Genomic DNA, 14,313 nt, shown 5'->3' with positions numbered 1-14,313 from the left:
AACTAAGAGAAGACAGCAGTATTATCAATTATTATTCGATTTAGTTCTAATATTTCTCTAGAAAGTGTGTTTGGCAGGTTCCAGTTCAGATGATTTTATACCAAGTATAGAAATATAGACATGCTGTACTAAGTAAAAGGTCGTGTGACTTGTTGAGACCAAACTGATTATCCCCACGTGTAATGGAGAGTTCAGGCCGATACTATTGCAGCCCATAGGAATTTGTTCAGCAAACTGAAAGTCATGTCTTGACTTCATGCAGCTCTCTGGCTCTTTCTGAATACTTCAGATGCGAGATACTTTTGACTACATCAAAGCTCACAGAGAAAAAAAAATGTCTGTCTGACAAAGAAAGTAGATAGCTGTCTGAATATGGCTTTCAGACCACAGTCTAGACTGCTTTTTGTATAATTATATCTTTACTGAGGTCTGAAGAATTGAATGAAGAATGAAGTATTCTCTGTTTTTTTTGCTTAACTTCTTCATTTTTCCTGTCTGCAGACCTGGTGGATGTGCTGTTCAAGGATCGAGGTTCAATTCCTCCAATTCTTTCCCTGATGAGATGCTGAATTTTGTCAAGACCCACCCTCTGATGGATGAAGCTGTGCCATCACTCGGACAAAGACCCTGGATAGTCAGAACCATGGTCAGGTGAGTCTGAACTCAGATTAGAAGTCACAACCCTGAATATACGCTCAGGTTTGTATATGTTTGGACACTGACACATTTCTTGTTATTTCAGCTCTTCATCAGAACATATAAAAGTGACAGTTCTATAATGAATAAAGTGCAGACTTGATCAGTCAGTATTTTTTTAATGAATAATGCAGTCCGGTCATTTTAGAGCCTCTGAAAATAGATCTCATTGTATAAAAAATGGTTGTAATTCCTATACTTTTGCTCCAGTTTGATTACCCTCCAATTAAAGCTCAGAGTCTGCCTTTTAAAGGGGAACTACTGTTTTTTACAACCTGGACCTTATTTCTGGCATAAAATACGATCGTTTACTGACCCATATAGCTTTTGTGTAATTTGTATTGAGATATTTAGATCTGCATTTATCCATATAGTGGGAGTGACTGGGGCACCGAAACGCAGCCTCTAAATAACATATTATCTGCCGCGAAACTTCACCAATATTTTGTTATGATACGCTAATGCTATTCCCCGTTGAGTCCGGAGTTACCTGTTATCATCGTCCGGGGTCTGTAGATATCTTCTGACCTGGATGATGTCATCTCTGAGTGCCGCACGCACCTGCAACAGTCGGCTTGTTTACCTGTAATTTGCTACTGCTAGTTTTTTGGGGGTTTTTTTTCGTTTCGGTGCCCCAGTCACTCCCACTATATGGATATACGCTGATCTAATTATCTCCCGAACAAATACAAATTACACAAAAGTTATATGGGTGAGTAAACGATCGTATTGTATGCCAGAAATAAGGTCCAGGTTGTAAAAAACACTAGTTCCCATTTTAAGTCCACATTTGTTATGGACAGTCACAAGATGTTCATATAGAAAGTAGTTTATGTTGTATTTAATGCACATTAAAGGTCTTCTATGGTTTTCCTTATGCTGTGTTTACATCAGTGGCAAAAAAGCAACAAGCTTTTTCAATAGACGCTGACCATATGAAGCAACGAACATAAAGTGGAGCTGCATTTAACTTTTTTTCACGCTCCAGTTGTGCAGTAATCCGTCAACCAATCACCAATTTTCAATCCCCAGTAACCTCAATGAGCGCTTGGGCAACACTTGCCCACAGTGTAACTGGCCACACTTGGCTGTTTTGTAACTTTTGCTGCTCGTAGTGTGAACACAACCCTATTGTTGGTCTGTTTTGCAACCTTAATTTGGATTTAATGAACACTCAGTAAGTACATTAATAAATTTCAAGTCACATCACTCAGAATTAGAAGAGCTCATGTTAATGAGATCTGTCTGTAAACCTTATACGGCTACATAAGTTGATTCCATTAAATTACTACATGATGTTTTGTAACAGGAGACAGTGGTGCAGACAGATACAGATGTACTGTATGTGCAAACACATGCGCTGCTTGTGTTTTGAGGCTGTGGACTCCCCCCGATTCGATGCTGAAGCTTCTGGTAGCAGGCGAGCAGCTGTAGTGCAAGTCAAGTCCCACATAAATACATGCTTGCCTCTCTCTTTGGCTGTGTGTCTGTCTCTCTCCACTATCTACCGTATGGAGTACCCTTGCGACCGGCCACCGCGGGATTTTGGAGGCTGGCTATATGAGGAATATTAAACACCCGGCACAACATGGCTTCTATTCTCGTCTGTTGACTCACATAGAGGACTGTGTGTAGCTCAGCAGCACACTGCTATTGTTCCAGGCCTAGTCCATTTACTTGACTGATATTATTAATGACTGAAACGTCGGCTGTAATTAGTTTATTATGTAAATTTGATGAGCAGACTCTTCTCTGTGGAATTAATTTCATTTCAGCAGTGACTCAAGAGAAAATGGCATGTTATGATTTAAATTCACAAGAGTCTGTATTTTACACCTAAACCAATCAGTTGTAATGCACTCGAATCATAAACTCGCCTCCAGGAGTTACTTGACTATGCTTTTAGCTTTCACTGAGGGAAATCCCAGGATTGGCCGCACAGCACTGTGACATTAATGCAGCACTCTGTCTCTCTCTACATTTCAGGTACCAGCTGAATAAGATTGTGGTGGACACAGAGGCTGGGCCTCACAGAAACCGCACTGTCCTGTTCCTCGGGTCGAGCAGAGGGACCATCCTCAAGTTTCTCATTATGCCCAACCAGGACAATACTGTCACCAACAGCAACGTCTTCCTGGAGGAACTGGAAGGATTCAACCCTGATAAGTAAGACAAGAGCGCAATGCGACAAAGAAATGAGCTGTTAAAAGAGAAGTTTTGGCATTTTTCATATTATTTTTCATGTTATCCTGAGATTTATGATGAGAGTAAAATCACATTGGTTCAATGTGAAGCTACAGCCAAGAGACGGTTCACTGAGGTTGGACAAAAGGTCAAAAGAAACACTTACTAACGCCCCCCCAAAGCTCATTAGCTAACACATTATATTCCATTTTTGTAAAAATTGCACAATTTTGTCATTAATTATGAGGTTTGTATGTGATTAATGACACTTGAGAGCTTTAGAAGAGCTAGTCAGGGTAGCTCATTGTTTCCACCGTATGTGTTAAGCTAACCTAAGCTGTACAAAGTGGCTTCACATCCACTGTTTACATACGAGAGTGGCATCTGTCTTGTCATCTATCGTCTGGCAAAAAAAAGTCAATCTGCACTTCTTTATTATTTCTTAAAGGCACAAATCTGTATAGTGAGAAAGTTTGATGGGAAACAGCTCACAGAGACATAGGCCAGGAAGAGGTTAAGTGACATTTCAGTTTGACATGCTATATATACGCAGCGAGGGGAGCTGGTGGTGTGATGGGCTCAGAAGAAATGTTGCAGGATATGAAAAAAAAAACAAGCATGAGAATATGTCCTGGAGTCATGACGTGTTCTGAATTATGAAAGAAAGCATCACCTATTCTTTGTATGAGACATATAACTGTGCGGGATCTCAGCCCATACAGAAAACAGAAATGGGCAAATGAATAGGATTACACACTAATAGCCATTATCAAGCAATCTGAGCATCTTCTAATGAGTCTGAGACATGCTGTGGAAGAGCATTAAGTGTAAAACATCAGAATGTAATGAAATCATGATAAAATCACATTAATCTTGACCAAAGTTGCACACTGCCAGAAAAATTGACCCCGTTATCTTCAGTCTGAATCATGTTTAATAACTGGATCTTGACAAAAGATTGGAGAGGACTGGGCTCCTCGTCCCTTCATAATCAGCATTTTGCACGATGCTCAAAGCTCCGAGGCTTCACTGATGCCCATCATTATGTAATGAACACTGGGTAGCGTGCATTTGCACTTGTTCTTTGTCGAGATCCACGCGGCGCATGACTGCAGGGTAGGGAGTAGAAAATTGTCACACAGATGCTGGCAGATTTGGCTGGTGATTATCTTTCACCGAGGCTAATTAGAGGCATTTTAAGAAAGAAAGTACATGTTTCTAAATGCTAGCTTTCTGTTTTGGTAATTGCACACACTGACATATATACGGTATATTCCATTCTTCTCTGCAATAAATGGAAACAGTGGGTTATTTCTTCAACCAGATGGTTGATAAAAACACATTGACCACTGCTTCTTATTCCTAAACTTCCTTCTCTTTCCATCTTCTCAAAAAATAGGCACAAAAATGCCTGTCTCCTGTATGAGAAAACGAGAGATAGTGAAGGTGAATAAGCTGGTGCAGGCAGGGAGGAGTAGGTGAGGGGTCATTTGGATGTGCATGACGAGCTCACCAGGAGGTCAGTGACAGTCCAGCTATCACAGCAGGCCCCCAGCTAATCAGGAGACAGAGCACAGCCACATCATTTTTTTTCCCAGGTCCGGCCTTCAACCTCACCTTACATTCACAGACAAAGAAATAAACTCCAGGTTACGCAGAAACAGACCCACTAACATCTTTTAAGAAGTCAGGGCAGATAGAAATCACTGATCTGTGATGGGCCCGGTCGCCATAATGAACAAGGAAATGGCCTGAAAGAGATGTAGTGCTAACAGAGCTTGTATCTCCTCACCTTGCCTGATCTCGGTTCTGTGTCATTAATTTCTTCTCACCGGTCTCTCTTTGCTTCTTTACCTTTTTCCTGCATTTGTTAGCCGTTCTATTTTTTTCTCGCTCTCTACTCCTCTCCCGCTCTTTCTCCCCTGCCTTTAGTGATATTGCCTGTGAAAAATGACTCACAGCTTGGCCTTAGCAGAATGATAGATTCTTCTTAATGACTGTGGGCCCGCCGCAGTGTTATTACCATAAACCATCCAGATACAACTGATGCATGAGTGCACACGTGCATAAAAAGGTATAAATCTGCCGCATGAGAGCGGGGTTGGTGCCAGCTATCGTAGCTCTAAGTGCCAATTAGAGGCGATTCAGCTCCTGGCTGCTGTTTTTGATGGCCAGCCGACCCCTCAAACTTCTACAATCAGCACAGTGCATATTTTGGTTGACACTGTAACATCTGGCTAGACGGATGGCCTCTCGTTGCTTTTATTACGGCTTTCATATATGGCGCTGTTTTGGTTGTGTTTCGCATTAACTCATGAGGAATGCTTTTTTCCTGAGACTGAGGTCAAAGGTGTAATGTGTGGACTCGGTCTGATAATTGATGTTGCCTAATGGATTTTTTTTTTTGTTTTATGTGTGCCTGTGTGTGTGTTCATTTGTTTGCGTGTGTGTGTTGCAGGTGTGCTGAGGACTCTCCGCAGGCCAGGCAGCTGTTGTCCCTCACTCTGGACCGGGTGAGCCATACGCTGCTCCTCGCCTTCCCCTCCTGCGTGGTCAGAGTACCGGTGGCACGATGCCAGCTCTACTCCAGGTGCATGAAGTAAGTCCGCACCAAACAGCGTACATATAGTAAGATAAAAGGACAGCAGGGCGGAATAAGAAGTTAGGTAACCAGCGACGAGCCTTCCAGCGTAGCAAGTTTCCTTGAGCTTTGGGATTATTTGTTAACTGCTTCATATTACTGACATGAATCAAACATCAATAAAATAGTCAATAAAACAGTTAATTGGCAGAATATCTAATAAAAGCTGCAACACATTATCAGTAAAAGTAATCCTGTATTATTATCCTTTAGCTTATAGGTTCAGTAGATGGTAGTATTAGTTACAGACTAATCGGTATAATGTTCAAAATAAATTATCATAATGAAGCATAGAAAACTATAATCCTGCACTAGTTGGAGGATTTTATTACACCATCAAGTGCAATGAGTTTTTAATGAAGTAGAGGCAGCAGTTGATGTCTGTTGTGTTCTCAGTTCATCCAGTGCTTGTTATATTGTCAGAAGGTACGGCGAGACAAATGCTTAGTTGGCTATTATGCTGCTTTTTTTGTTAGCTGGAAGGACCAAACTGCTAAACCCCTTATAGTTAATAGTTAATAGTTAAACTATTAAATAAATTCTTACTGAGTTAACATTTTATAGTATCAACGTTCCAGTGTATGCAGAGCACACAGTTTGACTTTTTAACCTCATTTAAACTCACGTCATTAAGAACTCATGTTAACCGCGGAGAAAGCCCACAGCATGTCATTAAAAGACCATTTCAGGAGTTTTGCATATTGAATTATTAGTCAGTAATGACTAATCCCTTGTAGGACATTTAACACGCGTGTCAAATGTTTTTCCCTAATATGCCACAGGTATTTAGATTGATGCACTTCCTTCCAAGCGCTTTTTTTTTTTTTTTATTCTTGGCGCACGTGGAGTATCATATTTCACTTACAGAGACTTTAATTTGCTAAAAACTGTCAAGGGAGCTGGCCAATTTTGTGGGGCTTTGTGGTTTTGTCAGCATTACACCTATAATGCACAGCAGTGCAGCAGGATTTGATGCTGCATTCAAGGACATTCAACTTGTATTTAGAAGTTGAGTTAAAAAAAAAAATACAGTGTAAAAGATTAATGTAAGTGTTGATGTATTTTTATTTATGATACATGTTTCTGAAACTCAAACCGAGAAGCCAAACCCCAGGCAATTCTGCTGTTGAGAAACTGTTTCTGTAAAGAAAAGCTATAGTGAATGGCTGAAGGCTGCTATTGGACAGCTACGTTGCAGCTACTTCTAAATCTCAAAGTGTAGGAACGTTCTGCAACTAGTTTCAGGAAAAGTAATAAATCAAGTTCCACTTACCAACTTTCAGGTGCCTGCTCCTAAAAAAGTGAATAACATTTTGTAGGAAAAAAGTAGTTAAGGCTGTTTCTTCCAAGTAACGACTATTTGAAAGCTTTCAAATTGCATTTGTAATTCACTTGCGAATTTCCTGTTACTGCAGTTTCGGCAAAGTAACCCCTTTGACAACTAGTCAGTTTAATGTAGGTTGTAAAACCTAAACTTGTATTCAGTAATACTTTTTGATTATCGGCATTTGCAATTTTTAGATAAACAGGGAAATGTCATCAGTAGATACTAGTAGATCAATAGAGCTTGTCCAACGCCAGCTGGGATGGGACAGGGCGCCTGTGACCCTCTAAGCAGCCACAGATAATGGATCGTTAGACTGAAGGATCATTTTACTAATTGTAGCCCTCATGTGCGAAACTTGTGCTGCACACCTGTCAGTTGGAATCACAATCAAGGAAATCAGAATCTAAATTTAAGTGGAACTTTTGGAGAGTTAATTGATGTTTCTCTGTCTCTCTGTAGAAACTGCATCGCCTCCAGGGATCCGTACTGCGGCTGGACCAGAGGCAGCACCTGTTCTTTCCTCAGACCTGGGACCAGGTATGACACCTTTCCATTTCTATTTACATCACCACAACACACACACACACCCACACACACACACACACACACACACACACACACACCCACACACCTCTATCCTCTTTATACGGTATCCTGCTCTGTGTCACAATATTGACGCGCAGATTGTCTGTTCTTTTCTTCGTACTGGCTTTACGGCCACACAGAATTGCAGGTGTTGTTTTATCACCTTTGTGTCTTCTCTCGCTTCGATCCCACAGTTTTTTTTTTATTATTATCTTGTTTTGACTTATTTCTTCCTTTGTCATTCTTCTCAAGGATATTTTTCTGACAGCAGACCTAGCAGACCACCCGCACAGACACCCTATATATTATTTATCTGGTCTGGAAGTCCTTGGTTCTGTCTGAGGCTATTTGAGCTTCTAAGTAACATCTGTGCCCTCTAAGTAGCCTGTATATTTATTGATTCAAGATGCCTGATTTTGAAGAATACTATGCTCTTTCACTTTACTTGTAATCAAGCGCACAAAACATTGCGTGGGTGTGTGAGAGTTTTTGCATCTCTCTTGTGTAACGCCAGCCCTGTTGCTCAAATACCCAGACAGTGTTGTCTCAGTGTGTACGTATGCACATCCGTCTGCATGTGTGTGTGTGTACTGTATGTATGTACTGCGTGTGTCTGTGTGACCTCTCTCTCTCCTCCTGCTGTTGAAACGCAGCTCTCCCCCAGTCATGGCTGTCTCCTTCAAGTGAAATCAGATTTCTCTTTAGTCAAGCTGCTTATTGAGTTAGGCCTTGAAACACAGGTGTAGTGCCTGCCGAACAGACAACACAGACCTTAAAGACCACCTCAGGCTGCCTGCTTACACTATTAAAGGCCTCTATGTTGCACTTGATTTGATTTACCAAGGGCGGTCAACTTGACAATCGATTGTGCATTGAGTTACTGTGGATTTCCTCCTTGTGGAATAATGCAACCTCCCTTTGCAAACTGAGGCCAGAGGAGTGCTCAGCAGTTGGCCTTATATAACATTAGTCTGTAATGTGGTCAGTTTCTGAGGAAGAAGAAGAGTTTTGAAGTTTAAGGAAAGTGTATCTCATGGGCATTTTACTGCAAGGAAACATAGTTGTTTACAGTACCCACCCTGGCACTAAAAACAAACGCAGCTTAGTAACTTTTTGGTTCATTTTCAATTTCCAAGAGGTGTTATCAACAAGCACAGGCCAAAATGCAGTTGAGACAGACCTAGCACCAATCAGAACAACGAAACATGGGACGTTCACCTCAGCAGCATGCTCTGTACAGTCATCGTATCAAACCCGTATCATGCTAGGTAAATGGTTGTGATCGGCGCGCCATTGAAGCCCAGGTGGAAGTCATTTGAACTTGGGGCAGCCAGGCGTATTCTGCCAGAGCAAATGAAATACAGGCTCCTCAGATTCATGCGGTTCCCACTCCAGGCTACTTACCATAGCTACTGCCAGTGAGAATAACGTGACACCGTTATGTAGCAAACACCTCTTTAGATCCAGTAAACCGACAGTTTCCAGCAGCACTGCCAGAGGAACTCAAGTACCCATTCATCAACATTATGTTTGAAATGTGTTTATTTGAATTGATTCTAAAGTGGGTGGTATTGGACTAATGAAAAGAGCGGTCCCAACAGGGGATGTTGCAATGCTTTTTTATGTTTAGGTTGATTTTTAATGCTTGGTGGCAGCAACATTTGAGTCATTTATACATGCTCTGCTCTCTTGTTAGCTGTTCATTCATTCTCAATTGCCACATGAGGAGTTTAGGTGCTGTATCAGTATTAAATTATTTGAATTACATAACCTTTCCAATGCATTTTCTTCCTGCCGATTGTAGCAGTACTCTGTGGAGTACACTTCACTGGGTTAGGGTAAACCCCCCTAACCCCATACCCTAATCATTGCTGTGTCACTGTCCACAGCCTTCATCACCCCCTTCACATATGTTCTCGATCGCTTGCTCTTTTATTATGAAGAAAAAAATAAAACATGCATGCACACAGACCCAGAGGCGAAGCTAAAATATACAAAGTAAATGACCCACAGTGTGTGAGATGCAGCCGGCTGAACACAAAACATTATTCTTGATTAAGATGACAACCTCTGAATGTTCGTGGCGCTCTTGCACTCATTTGTCACGGTGTCTTTCGGGCATTAAGAGCACGAATGTTGGCTGCGCTGCTGTTTTAGCCTTTAGCTAATTGCAGAATACAAACTGGAGTTCATTTCAGCGTCTAGATCTTTAGAGGTCCTTGGAAGGGCAGATACAGCTTCAGTGTAGAATAAAAAAAACGACGACATATATTTATGGCTTTAGTCCACCATTACATCCACCCAAGTCTGAACTTTTTTGTTTTCAAAAAGATATTCTTTTGTACGTTAGGAGATGTTACAAGTGTGAGTCATTTGTTTAAAATATGGATGTTGATTAAAGAAATAGTTGGACATTTTAAGAAATACGCCTGGTTCTTCTCGTGTTGTGAGTTAGATAAGGTGAAGCCAAAAAACTGACTGCAATGGTATCTTTGGACAAAACCAGAAGAGCTGCGCACCGCCACACAGAAAAGAGAGAAAACATCTGAATAGATGGTGTTATGAAGCAGAAAGGGGGAGAATTTTCTGTCCCTGTCCGGCATCTGAGAGATCCGAACGAAGACGAGGAAATGCAATTTGGACCAATCACAGTTGTTGCGGTCTGCATCGCTGTCAGATTTAGTTACACGACTGGGAAGTTGCACATCAGGCTACAGCCTCGGATTCATAGCTACGGCCAGGGCTTTAAGTGTAAATGTGTGTCTCCTCTTATTCACCTGTTGGTGTATGCATAGGTCGGTTGGCATCAGCAAATAATTACATATCACATTATGATTTGCCACAGTTAATACAATATACTAAAAAATAATGCTGATTTTGACAACAGAAGTTTATTCAACAAAGTAAGCATGTCACACCAATTAAGAACTTAACGTTCAGTTTCCCCTTATAAACAATATAAACTATTTAAACTGACTTTGTTGTGCGGTGCTGTGAAGGCATCAGCCCTGCAGAGGAGTGGGCGCGTGGCGGTACACTTTGATGAGAACAAACAAGTGAGCGTTGCGCAATGCCAACAAGAGCAGAAAGAGGCAAGTGACACATAGTACATCTCTGGGTAATGTAGTTTAAGTGCCATTATAAATCAACAGGAGAGGGGACCAACTACTTGTGAGGACCCCTGGTATAATGGGAACGGTCCCTGTGCAGTAAAGTGGCAGTACTACGTACTGGAGCACATCACCCTACTAAAAAGCATAGATATGACTCATATACACCGATCAGGCATAACATTATGATCACCTTTCTAATATTGTATAGGTCTCCCTTGTCCCTCTAAAAAAGTTGTGACTCATCAGAGAATGGACATGGGCCTTCTGAGGGTGTCTTGTGGTATCTGGCAACACAATGTTGTTAGTGGGGGGCCTTTGGGTCATATGGGTTGAGGGGAGGGGTCTCTGTGGATCATCCCACAGATACTTGATCAGTTTGGGATCTAGGGTATTTGAAGGCCATGTCCAGGTCTAGGTCTGTTTTTGTGTGTTTGCATATGTCAGGCTGCATCCTGCTGGGGATGGCTGCTGCCATCAAGGAGTGTCATTGCTATGGGGTAGGGGTGCCTGGTCTGGTCTAGGAGGGGGGTACATGTCTAAGTAACATCCACACGAATGCCAGGTCCAAACGTTTCCCAGCAGAACATTGAATTGTTACAAGATGGTCACTGTTGTTTACTTCTCCTGTCAGTATTGTGGCTGATTGGTGTATCGAGGTTCACTGTTCATCCCTGTTTCCAGTCCTCATGGTCAGATAAGCTCATGGTCCGCTGGCTGTAGCGTCACATTTGGCGCCTGTAAGAGAGTGCTATCAATCTTCTCATCCTCTTATGTGTTGGTGTAAATCTGGATATTGGATGGAAGGGAGTCAAGGCACCAAAATTACCACCGTATGTCAGTCATTGTCAACACTGGCGTGGTGTGTTTTCTGTTTTTCTCTTCTCAGTATTTCAGTGCAGCCTTTTAAATGTTCTCCTCAACAGGGGCGTATCTGTTGCACTACTAAAAAAAGTTCAGCACAGGAATTTCTCATATGTTTAAATTAACAAACTTAAGTCTCTCCGTTCGCATGGACTTCATTATAAAGGTGGTCTGTAATGAATGGAGCCTGCGGGCGAACACGTGCGCTCACACACACCTACGCAGATTTCCCCAGCCTGTCCGTTACTACTTGGTGCTGTTTCCCCAGACATGAGCCATAACTAAAAGCAGTTGTGTTTGTCTTTGTGAGCACCTGGCCTGTGTGCTGTTCTCATTTCCTCTCTGCTTCCTCTCTTCATCATATGTTATTGTCTGCTGAGTTTTCTATGCTCCCTTGTTGCCCAAATGGGAAATGAGTTGTAGGAATATGTCATCATTTCTCAGGAATTGAGTTTTTTTCATAAAGATGAGATGGTGACCTTATATGCAGCGCTTTAACGAGTAAAACTGATTTTTCTTGAAACTCCTTATGATTGTAATTCATTAGTTATTACTCAATTATTGATGCTGCAGGCATCAGTGGTTATCTTTAAATATAATGGTGATTACTGTGGCAGCTCAAGGGCCACTTGAGTTCTCTTTCTTACTTTTTTAATAATTTCTTTCTTGCTTTCACAAAATACACGCAGAGAATTTCTTCAGTCCAGTCTCCTAAAGCGGTGAAGAAGCTTGTAAAGATATCCACTCCATTGTAACTTGTCCTAAGCTGTAACACCGAGATAGTTTTCCTCTATCAGAGTGGATCAGTGCTGTATGTCAGTGGCCGAGTTGCTGCGCCTCTGTGTCTTCTGATTAATGACCGTGTCTCCTCTCCTCCGCAGACTGCCGTTCGAGCAAGATGTTGAACAGGGAAACGTGGCCCACTTGGGCGACTGTGACGGTAAGAGGAGCACTTCTCAGCGTGTGTGTGTGTGTGTGTGCTTCTGCGTGTTTGTCGACAAGTGTTAAAGCAAATAGCTCTCTTGCCTTTGCCCAGATCCTTACATAACTTGTGTATATTCAGGGTAAACAACAATACAGGAAAAGAGAGGAAGATCCCGGTAGTTTCAGTTTATACACAGGAAATCCACAAATAAACACAGAGACAGAGTCCCAATCCACCTCGGTGCTCTGTAGTATCTCACTTCTCCCAAGAGTAACCACCGAGATCCAGCACAGAGACGATCTGCTAGTCTCATCTTGTCTTTGAGCTGGCAGGAAAATCACCGTGTATGTTTTAGCTAACTTTGTTCATTCTTTGTGTTTACTCTGCCTCTACTTGTATGCTAGCTTTGCTTTGGTCTGCTAGGTTTTGTTCCATATACATGTGGTTAATTATATTCCGCTCCAGCTTGAATTCTCCTTGATGTCTTCCTTTTTCACTCTCTCTCTCTACATATCATTATGAAAATAGAAGGGGTAACCAGCAAAGCAAAATCTTTATTCCAGATACACAGAGGTTTTGGAAACTCCCATGACGGCCCCCCCCTCGCGCTTTGATGTATGCGCTAATTCCGACGCGTGCAAATTAATCCTTTGCTTGTGAAAGTTCCCCGGGTTCATGCGCCGTGCTCCCCGTGAAGAGAACGGATGAATATTGCGTAATCTGAACCCGCGCACGACCGTAATCCTGTTTCAGATGGACGCTCTGTTTGATGCTGCTCTCTCACTTCAGGTCCTCTGACCACCAGACCATAGGGTATGGGCCCCGTAATTAATGGCTGATGCTCGCTCTGTGCATGGCGATGTTAAGCTAGTTATTTGTCTTCATGAAGCCCAAGTGTAGCTCCTTAATCAAACTGCTGCTCTTACTCTTAAACAGACTCCCATGAGTCACATGGTGTGTTCATTTTTGTTTAATATCATGAACTAGATTCAAAATATGATGCTTTTTTTTTTCACTCTGGCATGCAAGGAGCTTGTAATTAAAAAGTGCATCTTCTCTGATCATTACTCTACTTCTGTACTACACCAGTGGGTGAGAGATGAACATAATTACTCCTGCTGAGTTAGCTAATGGAGTATTTACAAGCTCCATTCTTTGATCCTCTTCTGTATGTTTTATGTGGAGATCTGGCGCGGGGTCTCGGGGTCGGATGCAGTAATGATGACCACTGATAATGAAAGCGGACGCACGGCGCTTTTCCATGAGAGATGAATTGTACTAGATCATTACTGCAGTTTTCCTGGAAGCATTGTTGGGGCTTTTCCTTGAAGTGGCACTCCAGCGTTTTAATATTTCACTTACATAATGCAGCAGATGTCCTAACTTTTGTCCCCAGTCAGTTTCTATGTACGTCTCTAACTCATTTTTTTCTGCCTTAACGTTTTTCCTGCACACCTGCAACCTGGAACTTGTGTCATGTGGAATATAAAACTGAGAATCGCACTACTTGTTCTCGATGACATTATTAATATGGTGCCTCTTTTGTGCACTGCATCAGGCAAAAACAAAATGAATTTATGTGAATGTTAAGAATGACTAAAGAGAATTAACGTCTTGTGACGTTAAGGCACACTGACAAAAAAAAAAAAGAACGTTTGAAAAGGGCGATTGGGCTTGTAGAGTTTTTTGAGAAGACGTTTCAGCACTCATTGGAGTAGCTTCTTCAGTTCTAAGGGACTGGTGGGAAGTCTGAGGTTTAAGTAGGAAACTTCTACTGAAAATTGCTTGTTTGTGTAAACGACCAGAAACCGGTCCTTTACTCCTCTTTCAAACCATCGGTCTTCTGTGGCTAAGATTTGGACGTTGTTATGTTAGAAGTGTCCTTTGTCCTTTGTCCCTCAGGTGTAGGTGGACCACTGAATACATGGGATATCCACATGTCTTGAGTGCCTTCTCCTTACCATCCAACTGTAAACAGGAA

The 14,313-nt window shown here is 41.9% G+C and overlaps 1 protein-coding gene across 1 annotated transcript in view; it reads left to right on the top strand.

The window, feature by feature from the left end:
• Nucleotides 1–14,313, top strand: part of sema6bb (sema domain, transmembrane domain (TM), and cytoplasmic domain, (semaphorin) 6Bb) — a 105,395-nt gene that overhangs the window by 64,754 nt on the left and 26,328 nt on the right. Inside the window, exons 12-16 of the mRNA XM_084548675.1 lie at nucleotides 502–651; nucleotides 2,683–2,862; nucleotides 5,339–5,479; nucleotides 7,308–7,385; nucleotides 12,289–12,347. Of these exons, the coding sequence (XP_084404801.1) occupies nucleotides 502–651; nucleotides 2,683–2,862; nucleotides 5,339–5,479; nucleotides 7,308–7,385; nucleotides 12,289–12,347 (608 nt within the window). The remainder of the gene's footprint in view (nucleotides 1–501; nucleotides 652–2,682; nucleotides 2,863–5,338; nucleotides 5,480–7,307; nucleotides 7,386–12,288; nucleotides 12,348–14,313) is intronic.

This window comes from Chelon labrosus (assembly GCF_963514085.1).
Source record: "Chelon labrosus genome assembly, chromosome: 7".
NCBI classification, from domain to species: Eukaryota; Metazoa; Chordata; class Actinopteri; order Mugiliformes; family Mugilidae; genus Chelon; species Chelon labrosus.
The sequence above is the reverse complement of the archived record's forward strand: the minus strand, read 5'-3'. Positions and strand labels throughout refer to the sequence as shown.